At 39.0% G+C, this 22,476-nt stretch overlaps 1 protein-coding gene across 6 annotated transcripts; it reads left to right on the forward strand.

Moving 5' to 3' along the window:
• The first annotated feature begins 10,961 nt into the window (after positions 1–10,961).
• On the forward strand, positions 10,962–22,199 carry CLK4 (CDC like kinase 4). Of its 6 annotated transcripts, XM_062587363.1 has the most exons (14): positions 10,962–11,060; positions 12,787–12,846; positions 13,534–13,685; positions 14,759–14,984; positions 16,174–16,264; positions 16,661–16,727; positions 18,133–18,249; positions 18,348–18,514; positions 18,603–18,697; positions 19,840–19,969; positions 20,319–20,401; positions 20,872–20,951; positions 21,698–21,785; positions 21,879–22,199. In XM_062587363.1, exons 2-14 carry the CDS (start codon positions 12,793–12,795, stop codon positions 22,014–22,016), a joined length of 1,488 nt encoding a protein of 495 aa, XP_062443347.1. In that variant the 5' UTR covers positions 10,962–11,060; positions 12,787–12,792; the 3' UTR covers positions 22,017–22,199. The 6 variants fall into 6 exon arrangements, with proteins under 6 accessions (XP_062443347.1, XP_062443348.1, XP_062443350.1 ...); XM_062587364.1 differs by lacking the exon at positions 12,787–12,846; XM_062587366.1 differs by lacking the exons at positions 12,787–12,846; positions 14,759–14,984; positions 16,174–16,264.
• Positions 22,200–22,476: the final 277 nt, after the last annotated feature.

Here is a 22,476-nt window from a genome sequence, read left to right on the forward strand (position 1 = left end):
TGCACTAAGCTAAAGAAATTGTCATTCATGATGTTTCTTGAAATTTTTTTTACATTTTTTTGAATTTTGAAATGTCATTCATGACAGATAACCATTTTTTTCTTATTTTTAGTGTCTAAACCATGTTCACCATTCCCTTACAGATAATACAAAATAGGGACTATATCTGTGTTTATACTTGTACAATGGTCGTGGTGCTATCTTAAGTCATGTATTAAATTACAATGGACTCCATGGATATTAGATTCAAAACTAAGCTCTAACAGTAGATTAATTGTTTGTATGTGGAAGGACTGCTCCCACCTGCCCTAGAAAAGGCCACCAAAAGCTTAAATGAAAGCTAATGCCATGTGATACTGAACTCAGCATTTTCTTAACGACTTGATGCTGGCCTTTTAGATGTCCCAGTCTGTCTACAACAGAAGACACAACCCTTTCTTTGAAATCAGTAATTATTTCAACAGAGAATAGTAGTGTTTTGAAAAGTGAAGCTAATCACAACTTAGCTGTGTTGGCGTATCCATTTAGCCAAAAAAATGGGGCTATTCCATCCCACTGCTAGGTCCCACAACAGTTTTCTGTGCCTGGGTGAGTTGTTGAAATGTGCGGCATTAGTAAGCTAGTGTTTGAGGACAACTCAGGCTATCGAGGTGTTCCAGGGTGCAGCTGCCTGCAACATGCTCTATGTGAAATACTAGAAGCTTGGTAGTGTCTGTAATGCAGTTCTGCTGGGTTTTGATCTGTGATGGCCTGTGCAGTCTGGATCATGGCCACCAGGAATATCCTGCTCTCATAGTTGTCAGTTCTGCCATTTGAGATGAGCAGGACGAGATGTGCACGCGTAGGGGCTTGAGGCTGAGCTTCCATTCTCCTTTTCATATGTGTCTATCAGAGCATGGGTTCAAGTCGGGGAAAATAAAAGCATCATCCAATTACTCAAGCCTTTGTATGGAAGAGGCTGGTACATCATTTTTCCAGCCGAGGAGCAAATATTCTGGTGATATTGTTGATATGCTGTTAATTTTTGTACATGAGGTAAGAGCTATACAGAGAAATGCACACACACAGCCATTTCTTTAAGCAGGACCATTTCCAAAATGATGACATTAAAAGTCTGTTAAATTCCAACCAAATCCAGAGCAATAACCATAAACATATCTATAACTATGCTGAGGCTTATGTACGTCATTTTTTCTTGGTCTAAATGGTCATTTTTTCTTAATGTCTACATCTTTTTAACTGGCACAGTGTGGCGTCATGGTAGAAATGTTTTTTTATATATCTGAAATCCAATGTAGGTAGATGGGCCCTTTCTTAAAAACTGCTTTTTAAAATGCAAATTCTCACTCCTTTTCTAATGAGCCAAAGCAGACTGGGACAGTTGAGATTGTAACACTCAGAACATGAAATCAAATGTCGTTTCCCATGAAAATACGTTACATCCTTTGGCACCTTCTGTGAATTCAGACAATTTTATAAGTATGATTTAAATTAGATCTCATAAAGTTTGTCATTGTTGCAAACTGAACCACTTTCATACTCCAAAACTCTCACACCTCAGTGCTTAAAAGGAGAGCAGAAAGGTCAGACTTACAGAGTTATTAAGGGCATAGTGGGACTTTCAAAAGCACCAAATTATCTTTAAGCCTTTATGTAGTTACACATTTAAGTAGACTTTTTTCAGAGGTGCTGAACACCCTCATCTCTCAGTGAAAACTGAGGCAATCATTATGGAAATAGATGTCATACCGATCCTTAGAATTTGATCTTCAGAGATGATGACTGCACTTTGCAAGACGACTTGGAGATGGGTGCACAGAACAGTTCAAAGAGAGAAGACAGTGCCTTCTAAAACTAGGCTTTGGGAATTGTGGCTTGTCTTTATATAATTCAGTGGCCAAGATCCCATTCATTTAAATAGAAACAAGGTCAAGCCTTAAATTACAGCTGTCACTTTCATTTGTAATTCGTATCTAGCCTAACTAGGGAGGACAACTCCAGAAGACAGAAGAGTGGTTAGAGCCTTGCTTCACCAGCAGGTTTAACAATGACAATTTGGGGAATGGATTTCTTCCAGCAGTCTTGTATTAACATTGCACAAGATGCACAGTGAGAAAAAAACCTTCAGTAATTAACTTTTCTCTTGCAGTAACATGAAAAGAACCCTTACCATGTATAAAAGAAAGAGGATCACTTAACATCAAGTACTAGCCATTGTAAGCCATATAGTCATTAGACTAACATCTAGAGAGCTTACTGATGGTATGTCATGGCTTCTAACTCCACTGTTTTCAGTGGATTTGCCTCCTTGACAACTGCTTGAGCTAATGCTACACAGCGAACAGAGTGAAACTAGAGCTATAATTCTGCAGTGTAGTATCAAATCCCTAAGCTGGTAAAACATGAATATATAATACAAAATCTTTCAGATGCATTAACATAACTTCTGTTCACACGGAAATATTAACAGAAAACCAAATACCACTTCTTCAGCACCTCTTCTAGTGTGATTAGAGGAGTTGCAAAAGCCATGCTTTTTATTTCTTGAGGATGCCATTCTGCAGCATGGGGCTAGTTCCAAAGCCCAGTGAAAACTAATGATGAAACTCTTGTGCCTTCAGCTTGGGTTGAAGTCAGTAGATGAACTCGCTCAATGCCTTTCAAAAGATGCATAATCTGAAAACCATGCTCTCAATTTTACATCAGCATCAATCGCATGACCTAATTAAAGATTACACATAGGTCTGCCAGGTATAGCTTGGCTAACTGCAGGCTGACCTCCAAATCATGTTTCTTCTCATATTGGCAAAACCCTTGAAGTGAGTCTAACATGCAAGACCCCCATGTACCCACATACACTGAGATTAGCTTATCATTATCCCTCTTTTAGGCAGGTAACACACTACTGTCATACAGCTGGCTGGGAGCTCCCCACGTGGATAGAGGACATGCAGACCTGGGGGAGACCTGCACTCTCAGCCGCTTCTGAGACTGTACTGTAACAAAGTGTGAACACAGCTGCTAAGCACTTCAGGCAGCTTAAACGTTGAGGTATTTTTCTCAGATTGAAAATATTTTATTATATGATTACAGTGATAAGATAATCACCCACTTAAAATAAAGCCTGTCCATTGCTGATACCCTAGTTACTTTATCATGATTTCTTGCAATGGTTAAGTGCCTTTTATTAAGGCACATGAGAACTGGCTTGCACGTGACTGTAAAACCAGTTTAGAACAGAGCTCAGATTACTGAATTTGTAATCGCAGTTGTCAGAAAGAATATCTACTAGTAGAAAAAGATATAGTTAGGCATATCAGTGTAAAAATACACAGTTAGTATAATCTGGGCTAACGACGACTGTGCTCCAGAGAAAGAGAGAGACTGATCCAAAATACGGTGACATGTAGAGGAAAGACTCCGACTGGTGTTGACAGGCTTTGGAGCAGTCCAGCAACTATTGACTGTAGAACAGTTTACGGTTATTCATAGGGATTAAATTACATTGGCCACTGGTATAGTCCTTGGCCTTTCTTTTGAGCCAGGTGCAACTCTCAGATGGGCAGATGCGCTTCATAGGGTGAAAATTCTGGTGTGGCAAAAGTTTTAACATTATTGAAATTACAGCAGCAAACTGAAATTTGGTCCAGTGAATAAAATCACGTGTTTGAGGGCAGAATTTGACCCTCCAAAGGTTTAAGATTTTTTTTCCTCTTTTTAGACTGGTAGAAATTAGCCTTAGAAACATGGAAGAAGCTTAATTGGGAGCCAAAAGCTTTCTTTTCTTCTGCTCTTTTTAGGGTTATCTGTTGAGTAAAATTACCTCAGTAGTTGACGCAGGGCATTACTATATGTGACTAGGTAACAACACAGACACAACACAGACATCTGGTGTCCATATGGCAGCATTTATACTAACATGGTGATACAGAGGAGATTAGATGATTCTACACAAAGCTGATATGCAAATTCGTATCTGAGCCTGGTCCCTTAGGTTGCCTAAGCTGGGACGCGTCCCTTTGGAAAGGCAGGAAGTTCCTGGAAGTTCGCCTGAGGCACAGCGGACTTCTTCCTCCATCCAACAGAATAATTGTGAGAAAATTCTCTGAACTGAAAGGGATTCTTCTAGGAGACTTGAAAACAGTGGATGCTTTTTTAGTTGGCTGACAGAGATTGTAAGATCTAAGCATCAAGGAAAAATAAGTACTTTAAAAAATATGAAAAATATCTTGATGATTGTTAACTTTCATATTTCACAGCATGGCAGCAGAATGGAAAAAGATATCTGTGCATATGCTATTGCCATTAATATCAACGGCAGCTAGGCAGACCAAGCCAGGAGAGACTACAGGGAAGTACTGATGCAGAAAACTATCGATACTTTTGCTTTAGTGTTGTTTAGTGTAGAGAGCCAGTCCCCAAGCTGCCAAGCTGAGCAGATGAGCTAGCAAGCAGTTTACCTTTTTAATTTTTTTTTAATGGAACCAGTCTGGAGGTAAACCCATTTTGCATTTCTTTCTTTTACTATTCTTCTAAAAATAGAGCTTTTATCTATTTTCAGATGCAAAAATATTGAATACAGTAAGTTCATGCTTGTATAATGCATCACATCTTGCATTTTTATTTATTATACAAGATATATATTAGAAGCTAATAGCTGGTATGATTCATGCACTCTACAAACGTGCAAGACACTGAAACTCAGGCTATAACCTCAGTCACTGAGAAAAGCTGAGATGAGTAACTCCTCTCTATACCCTCTGCCTTGCACTGCGGCCAGACTCAGACTGCAGTGCCATAAATTCAGAGTGGCTTAGACTGCTCCCTCTCTGCTTGACTTCTTTCCCTCCACAGAGGTGGTATTTTCCTCCATAAACAGCTCTTGCAAAATGCTATAGGGACATTTTTCAAGTTCTCTGCCACATGCTGGTGCTATAATCATACCCCAGAGTTGTCAGAATATAATATAGAGAGTCCTTTCCCTTTCATCCCTGTGGCCTTCAAACTGCCAGCCCAGGCTAATATTGCAGTAGAACAATGTTGCCAGGCCTTCTTGAATGCACAAGACTATAAAGTTCAGAGATCAGAATTACTGTAAGCAAAATATTTGGACAGGAAGCTCCCTCCTAAAATGTGTACAGCCATTTTAATGGATTTCTGTCCAGAAAATTCCAGGGTCCAGGTTCCTTCCTCAGTGAACAGTAACTAGTCAGTATTACATCACTGCTTTAGTTACTTAATTATACTTCTAAAACACCATTCTTTTTGACGTAACCAAGCATATGATGGTTCCTTGACGCTTGGCACACAGGTGAACACAGCTGGGAAAACTGGGGCTATAGCCTGGACAGTTGATATCGTATGTATTTCCATAGCAGCTTGAGTTGGGTTATCACCTACTGAGTATCCTCAGCTTGAACTAGAAGGAATTGTTTCAGTTGAATCCTCCTAATACTTAAAACTTAGTGAAAGATACAAGCACACAGCTACTACATTTAAGTATTTCAAGATATGATTCTTACAGATGTGCAATTATTTCCCTTAGTCAGCTGTAAAAAGAAATAAAACTGCTAGTATGCAACACTAATGGAAAAATAAATTGGCTTCTACATTTCAGTGCTCTCGACTCTTACCAATATTCCTCAGTTTATAAAGGTGGGAAATAAGATCTTAAGATTTTTTGCACTTTTAGAAAGTTCTATGAAATGTGAAAGTAATAGCTGTCTTATACGCATACTCCAAAAAACGTATTACTGAAACATTTATTCACAGACCTAAAAGCATAGAGTAAAAATAGGTAAGTAGCACTGTCCTTATTTTCAGAGAGAGAACTAGAGTTTGAGTGACGTCCCAGGTCACCTGGGGAGCATGTACATTCCAAAAATAAACCCTATAACATTATCAAAATTTTAGTTTTACATGACTGCTGGTAGAACTCCTTTTTACAACTGTGCTTAGAAAAATGGAAACTGAATTATAAGTGTATTTTTAAGCATGAGTCAAAATGAGAAATAAAAGAAATACGGACTTAAAGACTCGTAGACACTAATCACATGAGCCTTAGTAATCAGGGGCTGTGCTTTTCCTGTATCATTTTCTTTAAATTAAGTTATTTTATATTATGAATAGCATTTTCAGGACAAAGTGAAGTCGCTATACCATCCATAATACTTAAAACATATAGCTTTGTTTAATTGGAAGTCCTCAAACAAATATTGACACTTTATTAATTGCACAGGCAGAAAACAGGAAGGTTACTTGAAAGTGGCTATTATGATTTTGTGACTGTACATAGACCTTGCAAAATGTTAATGGTAATATGCATACTGTACCCCACATAAACACTGCAAGAATAGCATGGTCATTGTAACGCTTTATAGCTGTTGTGGAAAATGTCTTAACCTGCATTCATGATTATAGTGCCCATCCTACTCCCATGCCTTTTTATACAGTTGTGGTAAGATTGTTATGAAATCCTTTTGTCAGTCATGTTTGAGCTAACTTACTTATGTATAGAATTTGTATATTAAAAAACCTTAATTTATACTGTGTTTTAACAGTTTGCCTGAACTGTCTATGGTTTCTAAATTTTGTAATGTGAGTGTCCAATAATAATAATAATAATAATAATAATAATAATAATAAAGATTCAGCAGTGTGGATTTTTTTTTGTTCATGTTTTATCTGACACTAAAAATACCAAGACATCCCTGATTAAACAGGGCATTTCATGAATATGCATGTATACCCCAAACTACCTGTGGTTTCTGCTCTTCCTCTTGTTTCTACTTTACTACTGTTCTGTTCATCCTTGTACATTCAGGAGATTTCACTGCACTGTACATCACAAGGAAAAGAGGGACAAGTTTTCGTAATAGCTCCCATAATAAAATGTTTTCTCAAATAGGCGTCTCGGACACAATGCTTCTTCATGAGAGAAGGCTGACCCAGACCTGGAGGTTTTTAGTCTTTTTCTATAAAACTGTATGGTATAACTAGTGTTTAAATTTGTTCTTTTATTATTTGTATTGCAGTAATCTGAGGGCTTTGCCTGAGATGCAGGATCCATTTCAGTAAGCATGTACAGTAAGAGATGTCCATGCTTCAGATAGCTTAAAATATAAATAATAAAAAAAGACACTCAGTGGTGAAGTTCTGGCATATGTATAAGTGGTTAGGTTTCCTTGATAAAAGGCATAGGTACCTGTACTACACTGCTTTTCTAAGTGTTACTTTTATTCAGCACAGACTGCTTCTGTCTGCTCTTAAACAAGTGAGTAATTTTGGTGTGTGTAAGTAATAGCACTGACTCCAAAGTTTCTGCAAAACTTTAATGTGCAACTTACTTTTTTCCAGTATGGTGTTCTTATTCATGGTGTCAGAGCTATTGCCAAAAGGGACTGTTAAGTCATCCGGCTGCATTCCCATAAAACGTAGGCTACTACAAGTCACTCGGGTTTCCCTGTGACAAGCCTCCAGATCTTTATTAGGCTAAAGCATTTCATTCGTCAGAAAACTCTGCTGTGCCGCAAGCTGAGAGAGAACAAAACTGAAGTTCTAGCAGAGCACGAGCCTTGCAATGATCTGTGTATTCTCTCCATCAGTGTAAACATCAAACTGTGGAACTGCAGCAATCCAGAAAGGCAAAGCTCAACTACAATCAACCAGCCTCTGACACTAACCAGAGGAAAGAAAAAACAAAACCAGTGTATCTTTAATTAACAGAAAGCAAGCACAGTACTGGAAGTACTCAAAGCCAGGAATTTTTGGCTCCGCTGCTGAGTCTTTTCTGAGGCTTTGAGCAAGGCAGACAAGCGTTGCTTTAAATTTTGCATCTGAACAATGGAAAAACTACATGAGCTTTACTCCTCCTGAGTAACTGCTGTGAGGATGGATCACCTAACGTTGTAAAGCACTCAGAAGAGGAACCATACAAAATTGCACTCTGAAGCAAAGGTTTTAAACCTAGCTTTTCATAAACGCAAAGATGTATCCTACCAGGATAATTGCACTGAATTTTGAAGTCTTCTACTTTACTTCTTCAAAGCAGTCTAAAATGTGATTGCATTGTGGAGTCTCCTCTGGAGACATTCAAAACCCGCCTGGACGTGATCCCATCTAACATGCTGTAGGTGACCCTGCTTCAGCAGGAGGGTTGGACTAGATGACCTCCAGAGGGTACTTCCAACCTCAACCATTCTGTGATTCTGTGACTCTGATTTTGTATTACTCCTCCTCCAACTGTGCAAACATTTGGTGTTACACAGTCTTACTAAACAAGGAAATACCTGATATAAACAAAAGTAAATACCATAAGGATTGACAACAGAAATAACTATAATTACATTCAAATTAGTTTCCTTCCCAGTTTTGTAAAGACTAGAATTCCCCTAATTTAATTCTTTACTGTGAGTTCATTCCCATCTTAAAAACAGCCATTTCTAGAGGGGCTGTTACTTTGTTTGCTACGTAACCCAGTCACGTCCTGTGAATTTCTCCAGATTTTACCCTTTTCAGAGATACCAGCTAAACTCCAGCAGCCCTGAGAGCTCTCTACTACTGGGTTTCCACTGCCACCTTCTGAACAGAACAGGAAATTAACTGCTTTTAATACTGCTATTCTTTTTAGTGTCTATAGAGGTATTTCGAAAGCACTGGATTCTATTCAGCGCACATCGGGCAATATTTGAAACTTGGCTTTCTAATTTTTCTGTAACAGGATACTTTCTGTAAGATAGGTATGTCTAACGTGAAGAATTTAAAACCTCTATATACCACTCCTCTTTTTTCGAAGAGGTTCAAAATGAACAGCTAATTATTCTTAATTTCAGATAGATTTGTTCCTCTTTCCGTTGCCATTCAGATGAAAACCTCTGACCAAAAATGATCTTTGCTAGCTTACACACATTGCATTATAGTTATTTCCACCCCTTCTATCCCAGTCTGAAGATCCTTCTTCCTGGGAGCAGACTTGAGAGACCCAAGAGACCCTGGCGTCAAAATTTTCCTGCTTCAAGTTACAGCTATTTTTTCATATTGTCTTCAGCAGCAGTTTACATATGCATGCACATGCTCACTCCTTCTGTTCATATCATTTTATCCCTCTTTATCTTTCTTTTCTGCTTGAGTTCCAAGAAAATTCCTCCTGCAGGGGCTCTGACACTGAACTGTGGGAAAACTCTTAACACATTGCAGATGTTACTGCAATCTTTACAAATAATAACCAGTCATTTCCATGCTGAAAGAGAAAATAGTAAACCACTGGAATCAATGCCGTATTTGCATTGACAGCTTTGGTCTGTGTCAAAGACCATGAGGCAAAAAAAATTTTTTTAAAGTATGTTGCAACAAACAGCTGCCAACACTCTGCACTGGCTGTTTCTCTTCTTAAAAATAAAAAACAGGAAGAGAAACAGGATTTTCGCTCTAGTGCAATGCAGATTTAAATGCTTATCTTAAACCTACTGGCCAACAAATTTGACTGAAAATTTTAAACCCACAAAATGTATGTCCCTTTTTTTTTTAAAAAAAAAAAGGTACTGCTTGCTAATACTTTGAGGGACTGAGGGAAGTGGTGAAAAACCACCACTTGTTCTGTAAAAAACAGACTACACCTTAGATAATCTGGCTTCTACTTCCATTGCCAAATCTTGCCATATCAGAGGTAATTTTTAAAAAATTATTCTGGGAAAGAGGCCCTGAGTTAGGGTATTTTCAATTTATCTGCGGCTCTTCAGAGGTTTGTTAGCTTCCTCAGTTACGACACTGGGGGTTAACAGATTTGAAGACTGCATTTCAGTTGCAGTTTCCCTTCACCTTTTTTGGGGGGTTTAAAAGAAAAGCTATTTGAACTCACTAAATTCAGCGGTTAAATGCCTAGAGGAGTTAGTAACAGCATTTCTCCACCGTACAGAACTGCGTTAATGCAGGCCTGTGGCACCAAGGTTTTGCCTTTCCCCCAGCAAGCAATGATTTGTCCGTGTTGGAGGCACGTTTGAACGCGACTCGCTGCAGGAAACGCCCGGGGTATCAGTTAGAAACGGCATCGCTGGTACAGGGCAGGCCCGGCCGGCCCTCGGTTCGGCGCACGGCCCCGCTGCGAGGCGTCGGGCGGCGCCCGGCCGCCGGTCCCCGAGGCGCAGCAACACCGACGCGCTTTCAGTCAGGATCGCGCGTAGCCCCTTTGCAGCGGCCGGATCAATTGCTCGGGGAGGATGGATGGGGTGGTTGCGACTCGCCGGCTTGGGTGGAAAATCGATGTTATTAGGTTTCGCCACAGAGCGTTAGCACCGCGGCGGAAAGACTCCCCCGGGCCTTATCTGTTAGCTACTCTTAAGTGCGAGCATGAAGCCTGGCTTAATAGTGGCATCAATCAACCCGGACCCCAAATGGCTTAAACGCAGCGTTTGGCGAGTTTATTAGGAGGAATTAATTGACGGTGCCACCGCCAACACTGGCGCTGGCGGCAGGGGCAGGCGTGCGGCCGGGCCGCGGCCCCCCGCGCTCAGCCCAGGACCCGCTGCGGGAGGGGCAGGCTCACAGGGCCGCTCCTTCGAAGAGCCTCGCCCCCCCCCCCCCGGGGGTGGTGGGGGACCCGCGGGAGGCTCCCGCCGAGGCGGGCGACCCGCGCGAGGCCTGCGGGGACCGGAGCCGGAGCGGCTGCGGTGACCGCCGCGCCGCGGCAGGCGGCGCCATTGCGCAGCGCCTCCCCCTCCAACCGCGGCGGCTTTCCCGCTCTGCCGGAGGGGGCGGGGCTGGAGGACTCCCCGCCCCTCCCCCAGGGGGCGGGGCTCCGGCTTTCCCCTCTCAGCGCCGGCGGGATCTTCCTCTCTTTCCCGCCTCCCCCGCCCCGCCCCTGCCAACCGCCGCTTGGGGGCGGTCCCCGGCCGCGCCCCCTCCCCCGCCCCCTTCCCGGCGGCCGCGCCGTGCGTGTGACGTCACTCCGCACGACGGCCGGGAGAGGGAGGGAGGGAGGAAGCAGTTCCTCGGCGCTGAGTAGTGGCCGCCATTTTGTTTGTGTGCGCAGGGCGGACACGGCTCGCTCGCCTTTTTTCTCAGCTGTAAGTGACAGAGGCGGTCTTCCTCCTTGGGCTCTTTTCTTCTTTTCTTTTTACCCTCCTCTTTCTTCCTTTTCGGGGGGGGGGGCTGAAGCAGAGGAAGAAGCTGAGGGGGAACAAAGCTGAGGCTGCCGGAGCCGCCTCCGCGGCCCGGACGGAGAGAAAAGCCCTGTGTGAGGGGTTGATTGCGGAGGTAGAGTGGGAGGAGGGGTCTTCACTACAGCATGCCGCGGAGAGGCTTTCCTGTGGCGGGGAGGGCCACTGGGGAGCCGCCCGTGGGCGCCGGGCGGGCCGAGCTGGGGCCTGGTGGGCGGTAGGCACTCTCGAGGGTGGAGGCCGCGCAGCTCGGTTATTGAGCCCGGTCTGCGCGGAGTTGTCTGGTCGCCTGCCCAAGGGGCGACGAAACCGAGGCCTTCCCCGCTGCTGGCTCCTGAGGCCACCCGCAGGGAAAACCGGCAGGGAAGGGGGCTTCGCGGCCCTGGATTGGGGCAGCGGATGTGTTTTTGTAAGACCCGCTCCTGCCCATCTGCCCCCTAAACGCTCAGGTTGGGGTGGAACAGCCCCGCGGACTTTGGCCATATGGCCTGAATAGTGGCCTTTGGCCTCCTCTGAGTCGTACGGCCTGCCAAGTTTTCGAGAAGATCTAGAAATTGCCGTGTAGGCGGCTCATGGCAAGACATTTATGGTCTTCCGCAGGCATTCTGTATACGGATCCTTTAGGAGAGGCCCTTGTTCTCCACTTGAGAATCCTTGTGGCAGAATGTGGGAGTGAAAACGACCTGTGATAGGGGTTAGGACCCCACGCTCTATAGGAATGCATATGTTTGTGTCAGCTGTCAGTTATGTAAGTGGAGCTGAAGTGCTTCAGCGCATGAATTTAAAGGACGTGCGTAGCAGTCAAAAATTTTAAGGTATCTTCTACTGTAAAATGGTTTGTGGTCAATTTGGGCCTTGCAAAGACCGAGTCTGGCAATAATCTGCTTGTTTGCTTTTAATTGACTCCTTTAGGGACAGAGTTAAGCCTTGCTCAAGTTTTCTGTGTCAAGTGTACCCCCCCGCGACATTTCAGTGGTGGATTTATTTAGGTATCTGTTCACTATAGCCTAATCGCAGTCTGCTGTGTAGCCAGACAAGGAGAAAATAAAGTCATAATTAAAATCCTCAATTCACTTATAGCTGAATAGCCCCCCCCCCCCCAAAAAAAAAAAGCCAAAAAACATCTGAAAAGAGGAGTGGCTGAAAACTGAGTGTGTTTTATACTCTGAGTTACCTAGGTTGAAAATAGAGAAAAATGACTTTGGAGTTGGGGAAAAAGAAGATAAGAAATGAGGTCATGTAAATGAATGTTGACTGTTCTTTCTTTTGATCCTTTGGGCATTTTTGTTTATCCTTAGATCTATCAGCATTTTCATTTATTAGTAATACATGATAAATAAGGTTTTTGTTGTAAAGCTCCAGCTGGTGTAGAGGCAGGCAACGCTGTTCTGTGTCAATTTACAGGCTGAAATACCACTAAGTCCGAGTGCTGTCTGCTCCTAAACTTTGCTTCTTGATGCAAGTGATTACTGTGAAAACTTTGTCTTATCTATCTTTGGCTCATTCTTCAGAAACAATATACTGAAATAGATATGTAAGCTTATTTTTAAATAACTTTATTAAAGAAAAGTGTATGATGGATTTTGAACTGCTCTTAATTTTACAGCTGTGCTTTACTTTCCTTGTTTTTCAGTTATGCATGTACCCGTTTGAACTCAGAATTCCTGAATATAACATCCAGCAACAGAAGCTGGTGGGTTTTGTTTCTGGCAAATCAGCTGAATTGTAAAATACTCAGATATTTGCATGCTGGTAGGGTTCAAAATTTGCAAGTTGGCTCATTGTATTGTGAAGCTGTGTGTTATTTTATCAGAGTTCATTTTGTGATCGTTGACATAATTTTAAAAAGATCCTGCTGTTTAACAGTAATTTGTTAAACAAACTTAAGTTTTAGGCTGATTGAGGATATATGACTTGTATAGTAATTTATGTGTGATGTAGTGTGAAGAACTAAATCTTTAGATTCTGTTGGAGGTAATGTTTGAAGGTTAAGGTCTCTCTCTATTAGTTTTTTGTTGAAATCTGATTAGTCACTTAAATATATTTAAAATAGACTTTAATTACATGTTGGAAGCTATTAAGTGAAGATGAGTTAGCCTATGTTACAAAATGCGAATCAAGATTAAAATGTTACTGTGTTAGGATGAAAAAGCTGTGGCTAGCTGTTCAAGACCAAAATAATAGAGGGGGAAGCAGGAGAAAAAAACTATTTCAGGAAGGCATTCTTTTAGTTTTGTTATATTTAATCAAATTACAATACAAGCACAAACTACAATACAACTACTTTGTACAAATACAAAGTTACAAGTGTGGTGTAATGCTTTTGTCTCTTTCTCTCTCTCTCTTTTTTTTCTTTTCTCTTTTTGTGTTTTAATGACAGATGCGGCATTCTAAACGAACTCATTGTCCTGAATGGGATGATAGAAAGAGCTGGGATCAGAGAAAGCACAGTAGCAGCCATAAACGCAGGAAAAGGTCCCACAGCAGTGGACAAGAAAGCAAACACTATAAGCCACATCACTTTTCAGAAAGGTATAAGACTCTGGATTGAGTAGCACTAATACATCTAATTATGTCTAAAAGAAATACATTTTCAGAAAAAAGTTTTTAAGTGCCTAAACTTGGTAATTCCTTGGGATTTTGCTCACTTAAGACACACCCAAGAGAGAGTTGGTTTTGTTGGCACAGTATGTAAACCATTAAATTCAAATGCGCTAATAGAAACTATAAGTGTTGTCATTGTTGTCAGTTACACACTGGTGTGAATATATGGTATGGTATACCGTGGTATGGGGTATGTATGGTATAGGGTAAGTACGAATTAGATTTCTTTTATTAATTTGGAGATGATTTGCTTTTTCTCCTATACTGCTTTCGCTGGAAGGATGTGTTTTTCTATGTTTTTCCCTTGAGAAGAGGATCCTGTGGAATTCTTTTAAGAGTTCATATTCATGCTTATAAAATGCTGGACAGGGTAGGTGTACAGCAATATGGGGGCATTTTGCCTCTGCAGCTTTCTCTTTTTTTTTCCTTCTTCTTTGTTTTTTTTTTTTCCCTGGGCAGAAGATCCTTGATTCAGATGCTGTCTCTGTTTTTTTTTTTTTTTTTTTTTTTTTTTTTTTTTTTTTTTTTAATACTGTGTTTAATGCAGAGCACTAAAAACAGTGTTAACTTCTCTCAGACTCTTCAGATGTTGCTGGGATTTTTTTTGTTTGTTTGTTAATACTGTGGGCTTTGAAAGCATAGGAGAGGATTATTGCTCTATTGAGAGCACTTTATCCTGTGATTAACTTAGAAATTGTGATTGACTTGTTAAGTATGTTCTAGGAAGTATTTCTCCTTTTCAAATCTGGATTTCTATTTATTGTGCAAACTGGATGGATTATGTATTGTTCCTGTGGATGGCTATGTATTTGAGACTGTCAATCTCATTAGTTTCCTAATAAAATAACATGAAAAACTCCTTTTGGGGAGGGAGTCAGTTATAAACCATTCTTGATGTAAAGACAGATACTATATAACTCAGTAACTCAGCTTGAGTCACTTATCTTGTTGGAACCTCAAGTTTTGAAAGTGGAGAACATTCACTTAAAATATATTTGCAGTCATTATTTGGACGATAGAGCCATAAATGAAAGAGACCATCATGACCGGAGATATGTTGAGGAATACAGAAATGACTTCTGTGAAGTATATGACCACAGGCATTATCACAGAGACTATGAAAGGAGTCACCATCATCACTATAGCAAATCCTCTGGTCGGAGCAGGAAAAGTAGTCATAAAAGGAAGCATAAGAGACATCATTGCTCCAGTCACCAATCGCATTCGGTACGAGTAATTTTTAACTTTATTATTAATGAATTAGTGGTAATAGGCTTCTTAAGTGAGTGTTAGAACTTCAAGTCCTATTCACAGTACTTTGGGGAAACTTGTTGTATTAATAAAGGATTCGTAGTTGAATCCAGTTGTGAGCATATGAGTATGTTCTTAGTTGAGACTCTGGATCAGTGTTGGGGGGATTATCGTCAGTGCTAATTGGTACCCTGGTAATGTTGGTGGCCAATAGTAGTATCACTGTCATTCTCCTGAATGATATATTTTGAAAATGAAGACAGGCAACTGTTTTGCAATGCAGTTATCACTTTAGTTTTACAGCATAGTGAAATGTCTGTTTTTCAGGTAGACTGTGAGATGCCATCCATCCTGTTACTAAAAAATAATTGAAGTAATGTGCCTTTTTAATGTGTACTTAATTGGCAGTATGAAACATGCATGTCTGTAAATTGATAAGAACAAGCTGCACAGTTCTACACCTGATTCCAGCTTTTAAGTCATGTGCCTCACTAATGGCAGCTAATGTCTTACTAAAGATGGGATAAGCTTGCTGTCTGCCTTCTTTCAAGGCATGCTGTCTGAATTTTTCATTATTGGCTTCATGCCCACTGATGCATCTTCAGCTCTAGGTGTTTTATGTCACCTTTTCTGCAATAGAAACAGAATGTTTTATTAGATTATACATTGCAGATCAAGGACTTTAGAGTAATTTTTCTTGTCTTGTTTCTCTAAACATGAAGAAAGTAAAATTGCTTGATAATTTTTTATATTTAGATGACAAAAGTATATATTTTTAAAATATAAGCATTTCACCTGACTGTAAGCTTAGATATAGTGTTTTTTGCTATTTGATAGCAAAGTATTAGAGGTAGTGACTTTGCAGTCTTAATCTAAATCTTCAATTAAGCCACTGTTTGAGAGACAAAATTGTGTTGTTTTTTTCTGTTGCTTTATCACTTTAAGTATTTATCTGAAAATCTGTTCCTTGCCATGTTTTTCTTCTGTAACATAAACTGTGCCCTGTGAATTTCTGGGGACTGAATTTGAAATTGCTCCTGCCAACTGTTCGTGGCCTGGTGCGTAACTGAATGCCTGAATATCTCCCCGCTGAATGAATTGCGTATTCTGCCCTGAATTCACTCTGATATATTGATTGGCTGGACGATCTTGGTGCCGATTCCAGAAGAGTCACCGAAGGAAAAGATCCAGGAGTGTAGAGGATGATGAGGAGGGTCACCTGATCTGTGAAAGTGGAGACGTTCTAAGAGCAAGATGTATAGAACATTTTTCAACACTTTTTAAAAACTTTTCAGCAAAAAATCTGTTTAGAATAGTATGTCAGAGGAGGGGGGCTAAAGAAATCTTCATTGCTCTTTTTGTTTTGTTTTTTTGTGCTTTTTGTTTTTTTGCATATCTTCTTTTCTGTAGAATTTAAATACTGTGTTCAGAAAAAGTTCCAAGTAGTAAATGAACTTGAGTCTTGAGATTAGAACAAGAGATAGTTTTGTAGCTAACTGTTTTCATGACACCTGTCCAATAAAATAACACATTCAAATGCTGAGATTTAAAGTAATTATGTTTTTGTAATGGCACATTTTAAGATCTACATTAATATTACTTATTCTTGTTCGAGTAGTTATATAATTCTGACTTGTGTGTGTTCTTTTTAGATGAAATTGTTGCAACTTTAGGAGAAGGAGCTTTTGGAAAAGTAGTAGAGTGCATAGATCATGATATGTAAGTATCAATTACCTTTTTAAATACATGTCATGACAAAATACACTGGGCTTTAATTTCTCAATAAATAAAAAGACTTTGATAGTAAGTTGGGGTCTAATTAAGTGTTAAAGTATATTTAAGAAAGAAGTGTTTTTTAACTATGAGAGCTGTCTTGTAAGCTAATTTCTAGATGAGTATTTTTAAGGAGTTTCAGATAGCACATCTTTTTGCGAGACTCCTTGATCTTTTTTAAGGTTCTTCAGTCATATCTTTAAATATTTAAAATACTTTTTGTTTCTTCTGTTGCTTTGTGAAAGGCCCTCGCATAGTTCTGGTTTTATACAAGATGCTATATAGAGAAACTTTTTTACTTTGTTTTTTTCTCTGAGTTTAAGAATCTGTCCTTAATGGAGTAAACTTCCTGCAGCCACATTTGCTTGGGAAATGTTTACCTAAAAAGTTTATTTCAAAAATAAACTATTTTATAAATAATATTTTTTTTCTATACGAGCCATATATCGACATGACACAAACTAGTAATTAACAAATAGATTTCATCTGCCTTTATACAAAGGAGGAGAACTATGTGTCCTTCCTGCTATACCAGTCCACTTTTTCTGTTGTTTCTGTAACTACTGTTGCTGTAACTGGAGAATTTGAAAGTATGTAAAGAATACAGAATTGAATTAAGAGACTGACTTGTAGAAGATGGTGCAATGAGATATTGAGAAAATGATCTTGGTTCTTTGTCCAAGCAGCTGCTTGGAACTGTAAATTCCTTTCCTTAGTCTCCAGAATCAGACTTCCTTTTCAACCTTTTCTGAATGCATGGTAATCCAGTTACGCCTTTTTGATGGAGTGATGATTTTAATGTGATGGCATGTTTGGTGTAGCAGTTCTATTTCAAGTTTCATTTCCTTGCACCCTGTATGTTATAAAACATACTAAGTACAGCTTTGTTAGTTTTTACTTTTATGAAACACTCAAACTCTAAACTTCTGAAATTACTTACTTCATGGATTCCATTGGAGAAATAAGAGCCAAAGTCAGCAAGTTGCAGAAAAGTTGTCAATTTTTGCAGTACTTTTCTTGAATGAGAACTTTGATAAATTTTTGGAATCATGGTGCGGATGGATTCCTGATGCTTTTTCTTTTCTAGATAAGAAGACTATTTTAGAGATAGTTAACATAAAATATATGATAAGAATTCAATCTTAACCAGAATTAAAAAAACAAAACAAAAACATATAATGCTGATCCTTCCTTTGAAATTAGATTAAGTCAAATTCCCTAAGTAAAACTTGTAGTTCTATACTATCTTTTTTTGTTGTTGTATCCTTTTTATTAAAATCAGGATACTTCAGGATTGTACATATTTGACAACAAAATGATATAGCCTGTGGTCCTTTACTTTATTTTAAAGGAGAGGAATGCATGTAGCAGTTAAAATTGTGAAAAATGTTGGTAGATACCGGGAAGCAGCCCGTTCAGAAATACAAGTATTGGAACACTTAAACACCATGGATCCAAGCAGTGCTTTGTAAGTATAAAAGTAGAACAGTCAACATATTAAGGTTTTGACAAAAGATAATTATGGGTTGAGTTTTCATGTATTTATATGTACTATTTATTTTTAAGCCGCTGTGTCCAGATGCTGGAGTGGTTTGATCATCATGGCCATGTTTGCATTGTTTTTGAGCTGCTGGGACTTAGTACTTACGATTTTATTAAGGAGAACAGCTTTCTGCCATTTCATATTAATGACATCAGAAATATGGCTTATCAAATTTGCCAGTCTATAAATTGTAAGTAAACTTCAGTACTTTTATCAAGCATGGTTTTTTTTAAGGAAATTCGTCAATTATTCATGAATTGCTGTTTTTTTCCTTGTAGTTTTACACCATAATAAACTAACTCATACAGATTTAAAGCCTGAAAATATCTTGTTTGTGGAGTCTGATTACATAGTGAAATACAATGCTAAAATGGTAAGTTTGCATTTTTCTTTCCAACCCTCATTGGACTTTTTTCTTGTCTTCATTTGAACTTAAAAACTTGCCATGTGTGAAAGGTCAAATGATAAATGGGCTTTTTTTTTTTTTTTTTTTGTAAGATCCTTTGTGCTCTTTGAGATGCACCAGTTTTCTGCTAAGCTGGTAATGTTGCTCTGATTCAAACTGAAGTGTTTCATCTGATAACAGCTAAGGCCTGTTTAATGAAATTCAGCATTCTTAGGGGACTTTGTGTTAACAGCTTTGAATTTAACCATCTTTTTTTTTTTTTTTCCTGTTATTAAAGAAGCTCTTTCAGTCCCTTTCTTAAAAGCATCTTCTTGTTTTGGGAAGGATGTCAGATCTTGCTTCATATGTAATTACCCTGTTTCTAAGGAAGTCTGAAGGACTTGTCAGTTGGGCAGTTTTTTGCTTGGTGGCAAAGATGAGTGGCCTTGCTAAGCTTTCTGTTTGTCATCAGTGCATAATGTTGACTGCTGGGCAGTGTTGTAATGGGCACAGGCCCAGAATAGGACATTCTTGAGCAGCATCTTTTGAAATCTGAGAAAACCCTAGAAACAGTGTTAGGATGAGTACTTATCTCCACAAATCACTTACAGCGCTAGGAGAAGAAAAGATTTATTTTTATATTGCTGCCCTTTTTTCCAAAGTATAAAAACTTCCTAGAAACAGAAGAGCAGTATTGACTTTACTGCCTTCAGCTGATGCATAAGATTTTTATTCTAGAACTAAAATGGCATAAACGATTGTACATACCAATGAATAGTCAAAATGTAGGCAGAGATAGCTAATTCTGAAGTTCAGCTAATATTAAGGTTAACAAAAGAGAAAAGGAGTTCTGATACTGTAGGCAAAGTCTTTAGGTATTCAGCTATTTCTAAATATTCAGATTAAATTGCCTTATTGTCAGCGCCTCCTTTTTATTCTTGGGGAATGAACTGAATAGGAGTTGATAATGGGAATGCGTGGGATTTTTTTAATGTGGATTTGATTTGTAGCATGACTATGTCAACTGGTATTTTGAAGATATTTTAAATTGATAATGTGATGAATAGCTTTTACCTGAGCATGATTTTAAAAAAAATATTAACAAAGAACCTTTGAATTCTCTCTTAAAGAAGCGAGATGAACGCACTTTAAAAAACACAGATATCAAAGTTGTTGATTTTGGAAGTGCAACTTTTGATGATGAACATCACAGCACATTAGTGTCTACAAGACATTATAGAGCTCCTGAGGTTATTTTAGGTGAGTAATGCCTTTAAAACGTTCTGACAGTTGATTACAATTCATTGAAATGTCTTCCTGTTTCATGAACTGGAGTAGATGCACATGATTCCAATTTCTCAGTTACTGTCTCCCACAGATGATGATAAATTTTTTGAGAGTAAACCAACTTTTTCTCTGTACTTTATAATAAAAGTAGTATTTTAAAAACAAAAGTCTAAATACATTCCCTTACATTTTTCAAGCCTTGGGGAGAGGCAATCAGGGAAAAGCTGCATCAGTTAATGGATGGAAACATGGCATATCATTTCTGGATTACTTGTGTTCAGAATGTATTAAAAGTAAAACGTACACTTTGCATGTTTTGCAGCACTGGGATGGTCGCAACCTTGTGATGTTTGGAGTATTGGTTGTATTCTAATTGAGTATTACTTGGGATTTACAGTATTTCAGGTATGTACGTGAAGCTGAATTGAACCTTTTTGTTACAGACTTCTTAAATGACATCTACTTAACTGTTGGTGCAAAGGGCGTTATTTTAGAGGGCTTTAAGTATTATATAGAAGAGGTTGTAGACAGCATTCATACGTGAAAAATCTTACACATCTACTTCAGACTACTCAATCATCTGCTTTAGCTTTTTGAACAATGAAGCCTATCCAGAGTTTGAAGATGTTTCTCAAATTACAATAATAAAATACGCGTGAGTAAAACTTGGTTTATAAACTCTGTTTTGCAGGGGCCATCTTAACCATACAGGTATAATATAACAAGCTGCATTGGGTAGTCTGTTTTTAATAATCTAATGTAGTAATGTATAATGACACTGATGATCTGGAGAACATCTCATTTGTGGATAGGGTTGTTACCAAGTGTCTGAGAGTAGAAAAATGTGACAAGGGCATTGCATTTTTTCCCAACAGACGCATGATAGTAAAGAACATTTGGCAATGATGGAAAGAATACTTGGGCCTCTGCCAACTCACATGATCAAGAAATCCAGGTAAGCCATTACAGAAAGAGTAATTGCCTAATTTTTTTCTATTATAAAAGAGTGATTTGAGGAACTTTAAAGTTTCTGTTGTTCACTGTGAGCTGCTAAAAGTCAGCAAAAATGGGCTTCTAGGCTTTGCAGTTACTATTAGTCTGTTGCAAGAAATTCTGTGTTCAGATTTAGCTGAATGAAATAGTCAGAGTCTTCTGTCTCTGGTTTTAGTTTGAGTTACCAGCAGCCAAAAATCAGCTTCATGAACAGTAATTGAATATGAACATGCTCATGTAAAGCTGCGTCTGTGTGGTCGCCAGAGCAGCAGTAGATATCTTTTCTTCTGTAAACTGCAGAACAGAATAAACAACCTATTTTCATCAGAAGATTTTTAGTGAGTGGAAGAAGAGGGCCCTGCTCTTACTAGTACAGCTCCCAGTCCCTTCCACCATTCCTTCACATCCCCCACACATGGGCTGCAGTGATCTATTTGCTGCATGTATCGTCTTTGAGGAAGAGAAAAGTTTCCCATTTCCAATGTAAGGAGAAGCAGTCAGCACAGCATTGTTTCCTAACCCCCAACCCAAATGCCCCAAATCTGCAGAATGCAAGATTTAATGTAAGTTAGCAAAAGAAAAGTTAGATCTCACATGCAGAGGAATATTCAAGAATACTTCTACGATGCTTCCCAAAGTCTTAAAAAAAAATACCCACCCAGTACAAATACGACACTATTAATTTTTGTTGTTTTTGTTGTCATGCAGAAAGCACTATTTTCATCATGACCAGTTGGACTGGGATGAGCACAGTTCTGCAGGTCGTTATGTTAGAAGACGCTGTAAGCCTTTAAAGGTAGGGGAGGACATTTTCATTATTATTCTCAGTTAAATTTGCAGTTGTGAAAGATCTCTCTAAATTACTCCCCCCCCCCTTCTCCCACACCAGGAATTCATGCATTGCCAAGACACAGATCATCAAAGTCTGTTTGACCTTGTCCGCAGAATGTTGGAGTATGATCCAGCCAAAAGAATTACTCTTGATGAAGCCTTGCAACATCCTTTTTTTGACTCATTAAAGAAGTAAATTCAGAGATCTTTTATGCTTCTCCAAGGAGATTACCTAGACTGTGTCAGTCAACAGAGATTGCATGAAACTTTTGTAAACTTTAAATTATTTTGTACAGTTAAGTCTGTAAATATTTACATATGTTTTGTATAACTGTCATGTTTATCTTGTTGAGCATCTGTAGTCTTAATCATGGATATCAAAGTGAAAAATAAAAGTAATTTTCATTTTTGAAATTTGTTTTTTTTTTAAACTATACCCTATCTTTTTGTAGAGGGCTAACTTTTGTACAGCATCTAACTTAAGATGACTCCATGGGCTTGCTAAACAATATTTGAAAACACATTAATTAAAAGATTTTTAACTATCTTCCTTTAGAAGTTAGACATGAAGAAAAGATTGTAAGTGATTCAGCCTACCTAACTAGCCTGTGTAGAACTTTGCAATAGTATTCTGAACCATGACTGAAGATAGTGTG

The sequence above is a fragment of the Rhea pennata genome, chromosome 14 (assembly GCF_028389875.1).
Source record: "Rhea pennata isolate bPtePen1 chromosome 14, bPtePen1.pri, whole genome shotgun sequence".
Taxonomy (NCBI): domain Eukaryota; kingdom Metazoa; phylum Chordata; class Aves; order Rheiformes; family Rheidae; genus Rhea; species Rhea pennata.